Source organism: Leptonychotes weddellii, chromosome 3 (assembly GCF_054177405.1).
Source record: "Leptonychotes weddellii isolate Sample4059 chromosome 3, ASM5417740v2, whole genome shotgun sequence".
NCBI lineage: Eukaryota > Metazoa > Chordata > Mammalia > Carnivora > Phocidae > Leptonychotes > Leptonychotes weddellii.
This window is the reverse complement of record NC_138371.1, coordinates 40,716,491-40,735,098: the sequence shown is the minus strand read 5'-3', so window position 1 is coordinate 40,735,098 and position 18,608 is coordinate 40,716,491. Positions and strand designations below refer to the sequence as shown.

Sequence of the window (18,608 nt, the reverse complement as noted above, 5' to 3'; positions counted from 1 at the left end):
GCCATGCTCATGATGGGACATATGATACACTATGAATGTATCATATCTGATCTATAAACCTATAAATTCAGTGAACTTCTACGCAAAATCCCTATCGTGTTTTTAATGAAGTTTATAAATTGATTCTGAAATTAATATGGAGCAGTAAAGGATCATGAATGGTGTTAAATTTCTGAAAAAGAAATGAAAATATATTTCAAAACTTTACTAGTGTGTTAGCACTGTTTACACAAATAAACCAATGTAAGAGAATAGAGAGCTGAAATAGGACCATACTTACATGGAATTTGACAGGCATGTAGTGCAAACTATTCCCTGCACCCAGATTAGCACACAATTTATATATTTTCATTGGTGCCCAAACGTGTAGGCTTATTATGATGGGCTTTCTATTTAGGTGGCAAATTTTCAGTAGAAATTTTGCAAATCATTTAATGAAAATTTGTATCATAAGCATTCAAACGGTGAAAATTATTACACTTATCTGTGAACTACTTAAAAATGGGCTCATGACCATTCTTATCCTCGGGTGGAGGTAAGAGGGCAGGTGTATGGAACTAAGAGGCCCTTCATTAAAGAGAATGTTAGCTATATCTGTAATGTTTTATTACTTAGATTATTGGAAGCAAATATGACTAAATGTTAATGGTTCCAGGTGGTGATATTAGGGTGTTATATTATTCCTTGTACTTTTCTGTACCTTTTACATTTCTCAAAATACATTATATGCTTTACATTGATGAAACCATATTCTGCTAAGAAGTCAAAATATTGGACAAACCTAATCATTACTGGAGTTTTAGAAAATTATTTTTCTAAAATAAATGTTATATGTATGGTTTTATTACTTTCCAAAAAAGTGAGCTGGTTATTTTTGTCAGTGAGAGATACCCACCTATTTCTTTTTAATGTCTTTTTTTGCCTGAACCAGCTCAGTTTAAGTTTTTGTTTATTTAGCCCAAGATTCTCTGAGGCATAGTTTCAAATATTTTCTAACAAGGGGGGTAAGATATTAGTCTTGAACTCACACATAGAAATCAATAAGTAGAATAATGGTTTGACTATTCCCTTGAAATGTCTATACAATGAAACTAAAATGTATGCTATAAATATATTTTCATGTTTAAAATATATACTAAGGCCATGATTTTAGAGACTGTAATTGCCAAGATTTTCTTTAATGTGGATTTTTTTTCACTGGGTTTATGTAAAAAGAATCTAGATCTTCAAAATATGATTGTGTGTGTGTTGTTTTCACTTTTAAATTAAAGTTTGTTTTCATTTTTGGAGATGACAAGGTCAAGACAGAGCGAGAATTGCCTCCATTTATTTATGGACGAGATTTTAAATGCCAGCATTTTCACTACAAAGAGGATCAATATTTTCATGTTCATGGAGGAATTGAATTTGATATCAGCACACCTTCAATTGAGAATGCTTTGGAAGATTTTAAGGTTTAAATTATTATTGTTTCTGAAATGGTTTGTCATTTCACAACTCTTTTATCTTATTCTCCATCCAGAAAGAGTCTCTGTTGGTATGGGCACTAGGCCAGTCTCCAAATGATTATCTTCCTAACTTACTAATCTTTTCGTACATTATGTAACATACATGAATTAAGTGCAACTATATCAGAGGTATGTTAGGTGTCAGAGATGAAATGACAAATAAGCTAGGTACAACTATCCTCACAGAATTTATAGACCTCTAATGGACCATATGTGCCCTAAAATAGTTAATCAAAGAGTGTAGTAGAAATCCTTCAACATTCACTACTTAGTCTTCCATTTTCCTTGAAGATTAGTATTAGAAAAGAGATCCTCTAGAGTTTAGGAACAATAATTTAATCTAGAATTTAATATAAACATAACGTTTGAATTATCATTGCTTTCCTACCTTCTTTACACTATTTTTCTTTTGTATTTTTTCCTCACTCCTGAAGTAGGAATTGGATACATGTGGTTATCATTAGGGTCTGGTGGGATATTATATTAAAAATATATCATTTGCAAGTATAAAATTTCATCTAAAAGAAGCCATAATTGTTTAGACTTGTTTAAAGATATGTTTTTAGTAACATAACTCATATTTTAGAACAATTTAGAAAAAATACGGGATTGTGCTGCTGCTGCATTTGTAGAAGATTCAGGATACAAAGAACATTACTCAATACCAGTCATGGAACTTAATGGAAAAAGGTAAGGAACTTTCAGTAATTATTCACAGTAGCCACAACTTGTTGAAAGTTAGGAGAAAACAAGGAAAGTGTCAAAATGCAAAGGTTAACTTAATACCTCAGCATAGAGATCCTAAAACAATAACCCCCATGAATAAAATACAGACTCAACAAAATATTAAATAGTGTATTTATTTATTCATGCTCTTTGGTACATTCTGTATAATAATCCTTATAGATGGTGATTAGTTCTTATAACTATCACTGTGATTACACGGGGATGGAGGTGAGGATCAAATCCTGTGGACCTACTGAAAAGCAGTGGACTCAGCACAAAGCCCTGTAGTTCCATAAAGAATATGATTTAAAATCCTCTTTCTCTGCTGGGTCTTGTCATGCCTGTCATCTTTTGAAGCTGGATGTTTCTCTAAGTTTTGCTAGGGTCTTTTATGAATTATGTTCTTGGATCTTCATATCTTGGGCACTGAAGTTTGGAAATATGGAAAGTAGAGCTAGGGGCATTATTATTAGATGGTAGAGACTTGAGATTTAAAAGTATATAGGAGAGGTTTTTTGGTTTTGTTTTTTGTTTTTTTAAGGCATGGAAGTGGTTTAGAGAACAGGACCAAGTCTAGAACTCTGGAGAATAGCAGCTTTTAAATGGGGTGGGGAGAAGCAGAGGAGAGAGAGCAAAGGAGACTGAGAAGAAATGATACAGGGAGGAGGACCAAGAAAGTATGATAGCATGGAAGCCAGATGGGGAGAATTTTTAAAATATGGAAATAGTTAAACCATCAAATTCAACAGAGAAAAAGGGCAAGTAAACTTAAGACTAAAGAGAGCACTCAGTTTCACAATGACTTGGTAAGAGAATTAGTTCTGGTTATAGGCTATGTGTAATGAGCTGGGTAAACTTGGGGAGAGTTCATAGGATATGAAGAAGTAAAGACAAAGGTTGTAAATTTTTCTCAAGATGCATGGCAATGAGGAAAATACCAGAAACAAGGCAGAGGGAGCAGGATACACAATGAAACGTGGCTCTTTCCATTAAGACTGCCTGGATGCTCACGTGGTACTAGAGATGAAGTCAAAGACCATGTGGCTAATGACCTCCATGATTTGAGAGGGAATTAAGTAATAGATCTCATGCCTCTAGAATGGACAGTTAGTGTGCACCTTCCTGGAGGAGGAAATCTCTCGCTCAGGGATCCAGCACCTATTGACATACTCCACATACAACCCTTGCCAAGCTAAATAGTATCCTGGAAGCACCTCCAAATAATGCTTTATTTTCCCAGGTTGAAGTGTCTGGCTGGACACTAATGACTCTGGGATGCAGGGAATCAGGTGAGATGAAGGCTGTGCTTGGTGAGAGGTGGTTGTGGATGAAGAAGCATGGCTGGCATAAGCACACTGCCACTGAACTATAAGGGATCCAGTCATACTGTTGCAATGGGATGCCACAGTGGAATTAGTTCTCTAGTTTCTGACTAATGCACAACATCTGGTCATCAGTGTTGGTGAACTGTAGTTAGTTGGATTTGAATTTACAGGCTTTCAAAATCAGCAGGAGTTGTTTCCCAGACCCAGCCAGCATGGAGTAAAAGTAAAAACCACAAGTGGAATACTAATCAGTATTTTCCTGGTTCCTGTACCAATTACTAGAGAACTTTCAGTTTCATAGTAGCCACCCCCACATAGTTATTCCTAGGACTCTCATATGCTCCTGGATCAGCTCTCGGGTACTCTAAGATTTCTTCAGTCTCCTTCTTTCCTGTCTGAGCTCTCTGTGATGATCCACTGCTGGGCTCCAGGCACTCCACAGGCCCCATGAAGGCAGCTCAGCACTAATGCCATTGCATTAGTGATGCTCTTGCTCCTGGTTGGGGATCTGGTGTCACCTCTGGGGCTGGCTCCTCCTCATGCCTGCTCAACAGCATACATCAACTGTGAGACATGTTGAAGCCAATCCAATGAAGCAAGGAGAATTTCTTTCCTAATTTTACTGGTTTCAAGGAAGTGCTGCCTTGAACCCCTAACAATTTGGTGCAAAAACAACGTTTTTAGTCATTTTCCTAACAGTTGTTCTTTTCTGTGATGTAGGGATCATTCTGTGTTGGTGCGGGACCAGAGAATAATCTGAATGATTGAAAACATGCCATCTTAAAATCTCCCCTCTTTGATTTTAAGGGCATTGTTATTGGACTGAGCTTATGTATGTTGATATTCTCTTTCCTCAGAATGGTTTATCTCCTGAGACAACCCTGGTCCCTTACGAAAATAGGATCAGTTCCACTGGCCCTCCAGGCATGCCTGGAAACATCGAAGTCCTAGATTGATTTTGGTTCAGGTTGGGTTCTTCTACCATACCAGAATCAAAAAGTAGGGACCACAGTCAGGTACTCAGGATTTGACCACCCATAAAACTACAAGAACTCATGAATTATTTATTAAGGTGACAATGACTGGAGCAAAAAGATTAATTTATTCCGGTACTAAAATGTCCTATTTAGGGGAGAGCATACCAGCATTGTGATACTGTTGTGGATATTAGGGGGCAGGTCAGAAATCAACTTAATATGCCAGTGGTATATCAGGGAAATGTGGTGCTGGAAGCTCCTCAGAAGCTGGGTGCCGATTCCCAGGCAGAATAATATGAAGGGAGTTATTATTATTTTTTTTTATTTTAAAGATTTATTTATTTGAGAGAGCGAGAATGAGAGAGAGAGAGAGTACATGAGAGGGGGGAGGGTCAGAGGGAGAAGCACACTCCCTGCTGAGCAGGGAGCCCGATGCGGGACTCGATCCCGGGACTCCAGGATCATGACCTGAGCCGAAGGCAGTTGCCCAACCAACTGAGCCACCCAGGTGCCCTTTTTTTTTTTTAAGATTTTATTTATTTATTTCAGAGAGAGAGAATGAGAGAGAGCACATGAGAGGGGGGAGGGTCAGAGGGAGAAGCAGGCTCTCCGCTGAGCAGGGAGCCCGATGCGGGACTCGATCCCGGGACTCCAGGATCATGACCCGAGCCGAAGGCAGTCGCCCAACCAACTGAGCCACCCAGGTGCCCTGAAGGGAGTTATTTTAAAAGTGAGGCTCTCTTATAGTCCCTGCTGATGACTACACCTAAGGTTTTGAGTAAGAACAGTGGTATGTCGTTATGCAGTACTTGGATGAGGGCTCCCTCATGGCCCTGGCCATCTGGGCTCCCTGTGCTCCCAATATCATCTCTCTGTGAGCCAGTGCAGGTTGCGTATCCAACCTTGGGTGGGGGCGTCCGCAGAATTCTGTGGCAGAGACGTTCTCAGGGTATAGCCACCTTTACCACCTCTTGCTTCTTCAGTTTCTAGGTAGGATAGCCCCCTGCTGATTCTAGCTGCTTGATTTGCACGGGATAAGTAAATTGAATTTCTAGAAGAAATCAACCCACATTCCCCTGGTGTTTGTTAAATTTATAAGTCTGTTTCATTGCCTCAGCAGTGATCTAAGAGTACATCACTGAGTACCAGGGCCCCAGGTGTAGTCAGCAGCTTCTGACCCCATAACAATTTACCACAGCGAGAGCCAGCTCCCTGGAGAAGTCCATAAAAAAAAGAGGTTGTAGGCACTGGGACTCTACGATGTGGTGCTGGGCCACTCAAAGACCAAAGGATATCCTCAGTGTGATCCCCTATGCCCACATCTGTGGAGGCAGAATTATGGGACTTGGGGTATCTGTCTGTGGTGTCTACTCTTAGCAGCGTGTATGACACCAAAGAAAGGTGAGCTGTCTTCTTCTAGAAATTTAGTTTAGTCGTCCACTGTAAATCAGGCATCTAGGTATGATTCATACAGCTCCTTAAGGCCCTGGAACCTATCACTGCCGTGATTTGAAAGCCTTCAAATCTGAGTAAGATTCAGAATATCTATTCCTCGATTCTAGTAAGCTAGGCAAGGCCCCATCCATGAAGGTGGCACCTCCACAAGTCGGGGCCCACAGGAAATGTGATAAGTCCCGCCACTTGGACTGGCACTGTATCTGCAAGGTGTGGGTGAAGACAGCCTTTAGTTTATATTTTTGTGGTCTAGTTTCCTTTGGGGAGGAGAGGATGGTGGATGGGAAGAATGACAACCTCAAATAAATGCAAACAGGTCCTCAAATATGCCTCCATCCCTGCAGAAGTCTATTATATTCAGAAAACTGGGATGGAAGTCAAGGTCAAGGAGGAGAGGATATTAGCCTCCGACCAGTTCATAACATAGTATTTCCCTAAGACCTTCTTTTTCAGTCAAGTACAATTTAAACTACAGTTTTATATTTAATTATTATAGAAAAATACAGCTTAGTCAGTATAGAAAAAAGTACCAAATTACTTCCAAGTCAGAAAGATTTATCTTTTTTCTTTATATTTTAATAGCTACTATGTGATCTGTTTTGAACTTGAAACTTACTATCATCAACTATATAAGACAAAGTGGTGGGGAGCCATAAATGAAGTCGTGAACAATCTGAAACCGAAAAGACTTCCACTAACAGATGCCCAATTACATGAACAATTTAAGAAAAAATTTGGTTTCAAAAAAGCTATGAAATGCAAGGTATTTCAGTAATTATCACATAATTTAGTGTAGGAAACTATTATAGATAGTATGTTATTATAGATAAGTCTATGTCTCAGATTTTTATCTTAGGGATAAACATTAGGTTAAATAAAGCTTTCCATATGAAATAAAAATTCCACATTTTAGCAGCTTAGACGCTGTATAATTCTGGATTATAAATTTCTGGTAGGGTTACAGAATCATCTGTTAATGAACTGGATTGTGACCAATCTTCATAATGGCTAATATTTATTGAGTGCTTATTTTGTGTGCCAGGCACTTTATAAATCCTTTGAAGAAACTTGTTCAAGGTACTAGTACTTTGTTATCATTCCTACGTTACAAATGAGAAATTTGAGGTGCAGCGAGTTAAGGCTCTTCCCCAAATCACACAGCTGGTAAATGGCAGTCAGGCTTCAGTCCTGGGGACCAAACCTGAGGAACAAACCTGTCATCCTGAATCAAATCGCTCTATCTGTTTCAACAAGCCTTCATGTATAGCTTCTGGAACTGATAAGTGGTGAGCTCACCCATTTCAATGGATACACTGGCCTTTATTTACCATGTATTCATCTCAGTGTCCATACATTTAACATTTTAATAACCTGTTCATTTAATTTTAAAATATTAAGTAGTCAGATGTCTCAAAGAAGAGTGTACTTTTTTACCTCTCTGTTTTGAGACCTAGAGCAAAGAGGACAAATTGTATCTCTGTAACTATATATATTTCCTAGATTTCTAAATTAGATTGTTCTTAAACTAGAAAAGGAACCCAGTGATCTCCGTTTGTTTAAGTAGTTCAGAAAGAAAATCATCTATCCTGTTTTAATTGTCTCCAAAGAAGGATCTGCAACTTCTCCTTAAAAAAAGAGGGAGAAAAAAACTTCCCAAAAATATTTTTTAAAGTTCTCAATGTTTCTTTATAGTTCTAATAACTTTAATCCTTGTCCAGTGAGACACTATCCACATGGATCTTGTGAAAATTCTACTGTAACTGAGCACCAACCCTGTGATTATATTAATATATATTTATTAATGATGTTATATATTAACATTACATTTATTATAAACATATTAATATATATTTATTGTCCTTTTTTTCCTTAAGCTAAACTTTAAGTATATTTTGAAAAATTTATTCTGGCCCTCTTAATAATTTTAGAGCATCCCATTTGGTATGAAGTCTGCTGTTGAAAGAGGATTATCTGCTGTTTTCCATACATTTAGCCGTAAAACCTCAAGCTCGACGATCAATGTTTCAGATGAAGCAGGTTATGCTATTTTCCATCACGCTGCTCTACACAACAGAGTTGCTATTATATGTCAACTGTGCAATGCTAACTTCAATGTCAACCAGAGACGCTTTATTATGTTTAGCCAAGGTACCGTAAAGTTTTTAAAATTTAAACTGTTTTTCTTTTACTTATTACCCCTATTCAGAATTAAGAATGCATGTTGATTTTTTTTTTAAGATTTTATTTATTTATTTGAGAGAGAGAATGAGTTAGAGAGAGCATGAGAGGGAGGAGGGTCAGAGGGAGAAGCAGACACCCTGCTGAGCAGGGAGCCCGACGTGGGACTTGATCCCGGGACTCCAGGATCATGACCTGAGCTGAAGGCAGTTGCTTAACCAACTGAGCCACCCAGGTGCCCCAAGAATGCATGTTGATTTTAGAGCAAGATTAAAATTTGGTGTTGGGACCTAGAGCAAAGTTGAGGGTTTTTTTCCCCTTATTTCAGAGGGGCTCCTTTTAGTTTTCTAAGTATATCACTTATTGATCTCCTATATAGTATTATTTATTTGTTTATTGTGTCTCCTTCACTTGAATATAAGCTCCTTAAAGGCAGTGATTTGGTTTACTTTGTTTGCCATGATATTCGAGTGCCTAGAAGAAAGCCTCAGGAAATAGTTGTTGGATGAATGCAGGGTAGCATTTGGTAATTACTGGGATAATTAATATACAGTGATGTACTATAGAAATTCAGAGAAAAGGTAGATAAATGGAGAACCCAGCCGGACATCCATTTCTTATCCCAGAGTTCTCAACCAGGAAATAGTATATTCACAATACATAAACATAAATTATAATTCATAACAAAAAATTCATCCATAATTTTTTTAGGTTAATGGCCCCTTTAAGGCTAATTTAGTTGTTGCTTTTTTTTTTTAATTTTTTTATTTATTTGCGAGAGAGAGAATGAGAGACAGAGAGCATGAGAGGGAGGAGGGTCAGAGGGAGAAGCAGACTCCCCGCTGAGCAGGGAGCCCGACGCGGGACTCGATTCCTGGACTCCAGGACCATGACCCGAGCCGAAGGCAGTCGCTCAACCAACTGAGCCACCCAGGCGCCCAAGGCTAATTTAGTTTTGACTTTAAAAAGCCATTTTTCCTGATTATTAGGTATGCATACCTATATATGTATTCATTGGAATAAATTTAACCAGTATAAAAATGATAGCGTTGAAAATGAAAGCAGAAGTCCTCCGTAACTGAAGAGGGAAATAGAGATAAAATATCAGGAATAGCTGATACAACAATATTGGCAATAAGAAACGATGATTTTATATTTTAGCTAGCTATCTTAAAAAGTTGTGTTAAATTTTCACACACCAAAACAAAATGTTCTGCTTTAATCCTATTGACTACTAATAAATTCTGTACTCTTACCAGTGTGATTAAAATGTTTTGATATTAAGATGCTTCTATTATTTGATTAACATGGAGCACAAACTCAGTTAAATTTAAATGTAATGAGTACTCTGTTATTTAAAGATGTGTTCTGTTTTAAACCTTTTTTGGTGTGAAAAAAATCTTTGGTAAATTGAAGTCTCTCGTTCATCTTGTGACTACTTGATTTCCATTTGCTAAGAATTGGATAGATTTTGAAGTATGGGAAATGTATAACTCTACCTGCAATGTCTATGCATTATGACTTTACAACACAGAACTGCCCCAACTGTCAGTTTTGATCAGACAGTTGAGAGGCAGCGCCCCAGGCTGCTCTGCCATGATGTCGGGGCATGCACCATGCCCAGATGGCTTGACCAAAGCTTAAACTCAGTCCTGTTTGATGTAATCCTGCGTTTGGTATCCAAACATAGCCATTTTGTTCTTATTCATATGAGTTTATTTTGACTAACTCAGGAAACTGCTGTACATTAATAATCATACTTCTCTGTGTATTCCCCTTTAAAACAGAGTCATCAAAAATGGACACGAGAAAAGAAAGAAATGGTAAGACATAAGTAAATATTTGGTGCGTTTGAAAAGGTTATTGTATATATTAAAACTCTCCTTATAGCATATAATCTCCAAAATGTTGTCACATGAGAATGTCATATAGTGATGTTTTGTCTATATTTTGAGGTATACATTTTTTTCTACCCATGGTCATTTATTTATATTCCTCTTAAGTCTTGGGGTTTTTTTCTTTTTTCTTCTTTTTACTGTGGAATTTGCAGTTACCTGTACTTATTTTTATAAAATCAGGCCCCAAAGTCATTTTTATGTCTTAAGAAATAAATAAATAAATGCAGCTAATATTATTTAGATATGCTGCCATCTAGTGACATTAACAATCTGTGAGGTCTGAGGAATGAGGCATTCTTGACTGAGGTGAGAGATTTGACCTAAGTATTGAATACAGAGAATCATGAAAAATTTTGAAGGCTGTATCTTCTATATCTAAGAGACTATGCCTTCATACTCTATATGGGATAATTCAAGGAGGGTTTTTTTTTTTTTCAGGTTTTAGTCATATTTAGTTGATCAGTGACCACCAACTTCAGTTTGGTTTGTTTATCCCCAGAATACACAGGCAGCAACACAGTGGACCTGACGTGAAAGTGGTGAATCATAGCATGATTTAGCCATTCTTCCAACTCAGGAATTTAACATCTTTTTTTAATTCCAGTATAATTAATGTACAGTTTTATATTAGTTTCAGGTGTATAATATAGTGATTCAACAATTCTGTACATTACTCAGTGCTCATCATGACAAGTGTGCTCTTTAATCCCCTTTGCCTACTTCACCCATCCCCCACCTACCTCCCCTCTGGTAACCACCTCCTCCCTGGTTTGTTCTGAATGTTTGTCTGTTTTTTTGTCTCGTTTTTTCTTTGTTTGTTTAGTTTCTTAAATTCCACGTGTGAGTGAAATTATATGGTATTTGTGTTTTTCTGAGCGACTTATTACACTTAGTATTATATCCTCTGGATCCATCCATGTTGTTGCAAATGGCAAGATTTCATTCCATTTTATGGCTGAGTAATATTCCATTATATATATACATACCACATATTCTTTACCCATTCACCTATCGATGGACACTTGGGCTGCTTCCATATTTTGGCTATTGTAAATAATGCTGCAATAAACATAGAGGTGCATGTATCCTTTTGAATTAGTGTTTTTTAATTCTTTGGGCAAATACCCAGTAGTGTAATAACTGTATCATATGGTAATTCTATTTTTAATTTTTTGAGGAATGTTTCCATACTGTTTTTCACAATGGCTACACCAGTTTGGATTCCCACCAACAGTGCATGAGGATTCCTTTTTCTCCACCTCCTTACCAACACTCATTGTTTCTTGTGTTTTTTATTTTAGTCATTCTGATAGGTGTGAGTGATATCTCATTGTGGTTTTGATTTGTATTTCCATGATAATTAATTATGTTGAACATCTTTTCATGTGTCTGTTGGCCATCTGGATGTCTTCTTTAGAGAAATGTCTGTTCGTGTCTTCTGCCCATTTTTAAATTAGCTTATTTGTTTTTTGAGTGTAGAGTTTTATAAGTTCTTTATATATTTTCGATATTAACCCCTTATCAGATATATCACTTGAAAATATCTTCTCCCATTCAGTAGGCTGCCTTTTAGTTTTGTTTATTGTTTCCTTCACTGTGCAGAAGCTCTTTATTTTGATGTAGTCCCAATAACTTATTTTTTGCTTCTGTCACCCTTGCCTCAGGAGACATACCTAGAAAGGTGTTGTTATGGCTGATGTCAGAGAAATTACTGCCCATGCTCTCTTCTAGGATTTTTATTGTTTCAGGTCTCACATTTAGGTCTATGATACATTTTGAGTTTATTTTTGTGTGTGGTGAAAAAAAGTGGCCCAGTTTCATTCTTCTGCATGTAGATGTCCAGTTTTCCCAACACCATTTATTGAAGAGACTGTCACATTGCATCTTCTTGCCAAGGAGAGGTTATTTTTAAAGAAACCATTTGCAAAGACCTGAGTCTAGTGGGGGAGGGCAGCAGTTATTCAAACCAGACATCTTCCATTGGTGGAGGAATGCAACTAACCTGAGATGATCTTAGAGATGATAAGCGTGCTGACCTCATTCTCCTCCCTTCTCCAATCTCCTGCCAGTGATCCCCATTGGCAGACACCGACAGAAAGCCAAAGGACAGGGATTGCAAATTCTGCAGGGTGGGGAGTAAAGGGTGGGGGGGCATGGAGTTTATCTGGCCCACCCACCCTGTAGGAATTTGCAGTTGAGTAACAATAGTGTGCTTCCTGCATTATTGCTTTCTTTTTTCATTTTCTAAGTATCACTTATCCCTACCTTATATGATACTATCTCTCTATTGTGTCTCCCTCACTTGAATAAGCTCCAATAAAGGGCAAGGATTTGGTTCACTTTGCCATGATATTCTAGTGCCCAGAAGAAAGCCTGGCATTAGTAAGTGATTAGGAAATAGTTGCTAAATGAATATATGAATGGATGGATGCAGGGTAGCATATGACAATCACTGGCGGAATTAATAGAGTCATGTAATACAGATATTAGGAAAAAAGGAATAAATATGGCTTTCAGGTCCCAATAGAGCATCTATTCCCTCGACCAGGGTTCTCAGAGAATAGTTTCTTCAGACTACCTAAACCCCTCCAGAACTTCCCTAATTCTAGCATGTCTTAGGCCAGTGTTTCTCATCCTTGTAGCACTGTTGACATTGTGGGCTGGATAATTCTTTGTTGTGGGGCACTTTCCTGTGCACTATAGAATGTGTAGTATTTTTTTTTACCTCTGTTGTTTTTTTATTTTTTATTTTTTAAATTTTTTTAAGATTTTATTTATTTATTTGTCAGATGAGAGAGCACAAGCAGGGGGAGTGGCAGGCAGAGGGAAAAGCAGGCTTCCCACTGAGCAGGGAGCCCTATGCAGGGCTCAATCCCAGGACCTTGGGATCATGACCTGAACCGAAGGCAGACGCTTAACTGACTGAGCCACTCAGGTGCCCAATTAAGCACACTTTAAAGTAGTAAGAGCGGGATATAAGAATAGTACTCCTGCCCTCAGGTTGTGCTGAAATTTTTTAGAAGAAGAAGGGGGAGAAGAGAGGGAGAGAGCAGGTAGGGACGCTTGTGTGGGTTTTTAAAAAAACCCGTCAGGTCATTTTGATATGTTTCTACTGCTGAGAGCAGCTAACAGCCTTTTGTTGATTGAAATGAACCACCAGGTTCCATAGTATGATTAGGTCTCAGTCTTTTGGGGAGCCTGTGCTCCTGGACTGTGAACTTCACATGTACTTGTCAGTCCTGGCCCCCACCTTAGGTGTGGCAGGGTGGCTGGAGGGGGGCCAGAGTTGGGTATTTCCCTTCCCCCCAGGTAGGTTAGGCTCTGATAAAAACCCAGCAGGTTAGGCTCTGGTAAAATAGTTTCTCCTGAGGGCAAGCCTTAAGAGAAATGGAATGCTCTGGTATATCTCAAAATGGTTCCTTTTCCCCTGCCTCTCCGCCCCCCCCACCCCCCCCACCCCCACCCCGCAAGCATGACGGGATCTTTCTCTGATATCTACCATGAGGACCTGGTCAAACTTCTGGAGTTAAAACTCACTAAAGCATGGGGACCCCCTGGGACTGGGTCCCCCTCGAGTTTTAACTCCTCAACTTATCCACAATGAGCCACCAGCAATTTGTCAATTATAGTTCAGATTTTCCTACTTTTACCAAAACCCAGGTTCAGCTGCCTGCTACTCAAAAAGCCAATTCTTGAGAGACGAGTTTTTTTTTTCTTTTAAAGATTTTATTTATTTATTTGACAGAGAGAGACACAGCGAGAGAGGGAACGCAAGCAGGGGGAGTGGGAGAGGGAGAAGCAGGCTTCCCGCAGAGCAGGGAGCCCGATGCGGGGCTCGATTCCAGGACCTTGGGATCATGACCTGAGCCGAAGGCAGACGCCCAATGACTGAGCCACCTAGGTGCCCCTAGAGAGACGGGTTTTGATTGGAAAGGAATACTTTATTCAGGAGGCTGGCCACCTGGGGAGAAGGCAGACTCTTGTCCAAAGGCCAACTCCAAGGTTTCTGCCTGGCCCAAGAAGGATTTTTGAAGGAGTTTAAGGCAGTTAACTGTAAATCAGCTACATTTCTTTAATTACATTTCTTTAATTACAGGCAGACTCAGTGGTGTCAGTTATAGACGTTATCTTCATTATCTTCGTGCCTGGAGGTTGTGCAAGGGGGTTGTGCAGAGCGGTCTGATTCCTTAGTGCCAAGGGGCTGTGCAAGAGGTTCCAGTTTCTGTTTTGTGTTGTGTAGAAGCCTTCTGTTCTTTCTGGGAAAGAATGCATAATCTATAGATAAACAATGAAAGGTTAATCAATCACTTGCGCCAAGGGTGATTGCTAAAACTTAAAGACTACTAGGTTGGCTGGAGGGGCTGAGGCAGCTTTACTACGCTAGCACTAGGTCCTGTGGAGGTTTCTTTTCAGTCACTTATGCTCCTCTGTATCAGTCTGTCTATATCTCCAACTTTGGGGGGCAGCATTTTTGCCCTGAGACCTCACTTCTCAATCATATCCAGGAAGAGTTGTTGATTTCTCAGTCTGTTTAGTTTTCTACTTGCTGTTAGGACAGAATGGTGACTTAAGCACCTTCCATGCCTGACCAGAAACTAGAAGGCTAAGCAGTGATTTTAGATAGATAAATCAGGTCAGATATTACAGATGATCAAAAGCTATGATACAAAGCTTAGACAAGGAAGGCAGGCCGGAGGCCATTGAAAGTGTCTGAGTTGGGAGAAAACCAGTGCTTCACTGAGGAATTACCATTTAGGCTGAGAAATATAAGTTCGCTGGACGCTGGTCAGAAAAGCATTGTTTGAGGAATTACCATTTAAGCTGAGAAATATGAGTTAGCTGGACGCTGGTCAGAAAAGCATTGTTTGGGAGAAGGAACCTCTCAGACAGCAGGAATAGCCCAAGGTGACCGGATAATTCACCATCCAAATCAGGGAGACTTGAAAATGGAAGAGGCACTATTAATCATCCTCCTGGGGCAACAGGCATAGATGAGTCCTTTCCTGGGCAAGCTGGGTCATGTGGCTGGCTACCCTGCATTTGAGGAGCTGCAAGAAGGCCCAGATGAAGAGAAGTTGTGTATGTCGTGGGTTTTTTGGTGGGAGGGGGATAGCTTGCAGTTCAGGTTAAATTGGAGCCAGTGGATCCTTTTCCTATATTCATGATCAGATGGCCTTGAGAAGCCACTGAAAAGTTTTAAGCCAGCAGATAAGAAGATCAGATTTATATTTTGAAATAATGGGTTGGTGAAGGGCAAGAACAAGGTGGGAGGCTTAGAGTGGGGAGGTGGTGGCAGTGAAGATAGTTTGTAAAGATACCTAGACTTGGTGATGGACTGGTTATGGAGATGAGATGAGAAGGAGATACTAAGAAGTCTTTCAGGTTACTGGTTTGTAGAACTGGCTGGATGGTGATATTCTTCACTGATTTAGGCAGCAGGGAAAGAGGACCAGGTTTGGTGGGAAAGATAATTCAGTTGGAACATGTTAAGTTTGAAGTGGTGTGTGGAGACACCTAGTGAGATGTTAGAGAAAAAGATGTGGATCTTGGAGGATAAAAACAGATCTGAGACATAATCCTGGGAGTCACCAACTTTTAGGTGGTAAATGAAGTCACTGCAAAGATAAAAAGGCCCAAGACAGAGCCTTAAGGCTCATGTAGGCATCAGGACAGTGAGAACGTTCTAAAGGAGATTATGAAGGAGTAGCCAGAGGGATAGGAGAGAAACAGGAGGTTATGATATCACAAAAGTCAAGGGAAAAAAATATTTTAAAGAGGAAGAACCTTACTGTTGAGAGGTTAAGGTAAGAATTGAAAAACACCCACTGGATTTTGTAACATGGAGGGCTTTTGTGAGCGTATTTTTCCTTCAATTTCAAAGAATATTACTTCCTACTACGAAACATTTAAATAAAATGGAAAATAATTTAAACAAGAAACAGCTTATTTGATCACAAGACTATTTTATACATTGACTTAATTTTTCAAATATTTAATATTTTCAATGTTATTCTTAACTTATAAAGAAGGATTGATTTTTAATGGTCAGACATCCTGAGTTAAAGACATATAGAATTGCCTAAATTAATCCTTTTAGTGCTTATCTTGGAGCTTTTATATCATAGTATTAAAGCTCTGTGGATGGATATCAAAAGACATTTTATTTTATTTATTTATTTATTAAAGATTTTATTTTCTTGAGAGGGGGAGAGAGAGAGAGAACAAGAGCAGGGGGAAGGGAGAGGCAGACTTCGATCCCAGGATGCTGGGATCGTGACCTGAGCTGAAGGCAGACACTTAACTCACTGAGCCACCCAGGTGCCCCCAAAAGACATATGTTTTAGATAGACATGTTAGATATTGATCACTTAAGTAATTGTCCATCCATTTTAGGTCCAACACCTCTACATCTGGCTGCACAGGCTTGCTCATTGGAAACAACCATCTGTCTACTCTGTTTCAAAGCTGATTACACGCTTTCTGAAAAAAGAGGTTGGATGCCAATTCACTTTGCTGCTTTCTATGACAATATTGGTATCATCATTGCTCTCTATAGGAAGGATCCTAGTTTGCTGGAAGCAGAGGCAACAGCTGAGTAAGTTATTAAGCATTTGTAAAAATATAAATTTCTGCTTTCGTGGCTTGCCCCAAACACTGACACTAAAAGGAGTGGTTGGTATCATTGCTGTGAAAGACTATAGTAAGGCTTACTCTGTCCTGGTCACTATCTTCTTCGTCTACCACTTACCTTTAGAATGTATAAAGACAGAACTTCTACTAGCCTATCCATGCTATCTCAATGGTGTGGCTCTACAGACTAGTTTATCAAGTTAACTACCAAGGGCTCTGGAAGAAGCCTGAGACTAGGGAGGAGAAATGTGCTCTAAATTGGAACCTAACCAACCAGGAGGCAGCTCAAGTGCTCCAGACCAGTGTGGATAGGCCTCAGATAACAGGAGAAACATCTAATGGTATCCAGAAGAGAAACACTTTAAAAAGAAGAAAAGAACCTTGGGGCACCTGGCTGGCTCAGTTGGATAGAACATGTGACTCTTGATCTCAGGGTTGTAAGTTAAAGCCCCAGGTTGGGTGTAGAGATTACTCAAAAATAAAATCTTTTAAAAACAAGTTTTTAAAAAGAAGAAAGTAACTTTGAAATAGGGAAACACAATTTCACAATTTAGCTTCTATTTCACAGTTTCTATTTCACAATTCTATTTCATAATTTAGCAGAGGACCAACCTTTAGGATGGAGGTATAACTTCTCCTGAAGGTACAGTCTTGATAGCAATTGAAATACAGGTTATCGTTTTGAATCTCTGAACATGATTTAGGCATAGTTTCATTCAGGTATTTCTGGGTCTTCTCATAACCTGGCCATTATTATTCAGTGAAGAAATTAACCCTCCCTCTAGGTGGGGGCAGAGATGTATATAGAGAAAGCTTTCAGGACACCAGGGTCTCTTGCTAATAGATTCTCTAACTTATAGATTCTGGAAAGAGCCAAGGAATGTGGAGACCCAAGTCAACTCTGGTTCTGTCATATTGTGATGATGTGTCTTTGAGCAGAAGAGGGGCGTGGGGATAAAGACTGGTAGATTGCAAAAGGTCAAACAGTTGGATATCAGAGGTGGAAGTAAGAAGCTATCTATGAACGTAAGGAAAAAGGAGAGGATTCATAGAGAGGACAGTTACTGAGGTTGGGATCTATGTGGAGCTAATGAAGAGTGTGACAATGCAGGTGTGTATGACTGTGGAGCACAAATGAAGGTAGGACAAGGAGCCGAGAGATCAGCACACAGACGGTCATTAGCATGGATGTTGAAGTCATGTTGGTGAGGCAATTCATGAGCTAAGATCCTGGAAGAGGACCCCACAGGGCAGGGGGAATGGCAATATGCAACTGAAAAGAGAAACATAATTTATGTGATAGTATATTTTTCATATGAGGAAAATCAGAGTGATGGTGTTAAAGTAGAAGTAATCTTTATTCCTACCATGGAGTAGGATAAAGAAAGCAAGAGAACAGTCTTTTTGAAGTACAAAAGGGAGAAAGTGAAGAGATGTTTATTCATAAAAGACAAGAGTTTCCACAGACCCAGGAAAAAGGGAATAGAGGAGAGAAAGAGGTCTGGGGCTAGCTGAACAGAGGTGAAAATTCAAGGACAGGCAGCAAGAGAAGGGAGGTTTCATGAAGAGAGGAAAGCATGGGTATAAGGATAAAAAATAACTTTGAGGCGTGTGACATGGTGAAAAGAGAATGAGGGGAATATGTATCAAGACTGCACTAAGCACCTTGTTCATCACTGACACTAACACTGTGAGCTGAGTGTTGTTACCCTCATTCTTTGACAGACAAAAAAAGTAACCCTATTTGCCTCAGGTCACACTGCTAGTCAGTAGATCTGTTAAGATACAGTTGAAGCTGCTGTGACAAATGTATGCCACAATATTGTAGTTCGGACAAGGTGAACACGTAGTCTTCCTCTCGTTGCTTCTTCACATGTGGTTTCCAAATCCTAGTACAAAACGGCACCTCCT

The 18,608-nt window shown here is 39.2% G+C and overlaps 2 protein-coding genes across 2 annotated transcripts in view; one reads left to right on the top strand and one right to left on the bottom strand.

Moving 5' to 3' along the window:
- ANKAR (ankyrin and armadillo repeat containing) overlaps nt 1-18,608 on the top strand; it is a 65,763-nt gene that overhangs the window by 11,471 nt on the left and 35,684 nt on the right. The window contains exons 4-9 of the mRNA XM_081813994.1: nt 1,291-1,454; nt 2,095-2,198; nt 6,574-6,754; nt 7,920-8,139; nt 9,957-9,992; nt 16,461-16,662. Of these exons, the coding sequence (XP_081670120.1) occupies nt 1,291-1,454; nt 2,095-2,198; nt 6,574-6,754; nt 7,920-8,139; nt 9,957-9,992; nt 16,461-16,662 (907 nt within the window). The remainder of the gene's footprint in view (nt 1-1,290; nt 1,455-2,094; nt 2,199-6,573; nt 6,755-7,919; nt 8,140-9,956; nt 9,993-16,460; nt 16,663-18,608) is intronic.
- OSGEPL1 (O-sialoglycoprotein endopeptidase like 1) overlaps nt 14,240-18,608 on the bottom strand; it is a 52,038-nt gene continuing 47,669 nt past the window's right edge. The window contains exon 7 of the mRNA XM_081813989.1: nt 14,240-14,342. Within this exon, the coding sequence (XP_081670115.1) occupies nt 14,255-14,342 (88 nt within the window). The 3' untranslated portion in view covers nt 14,240-14,254. The remainder of the gene's footprint in view (nt 14,343-18,608) is intronic.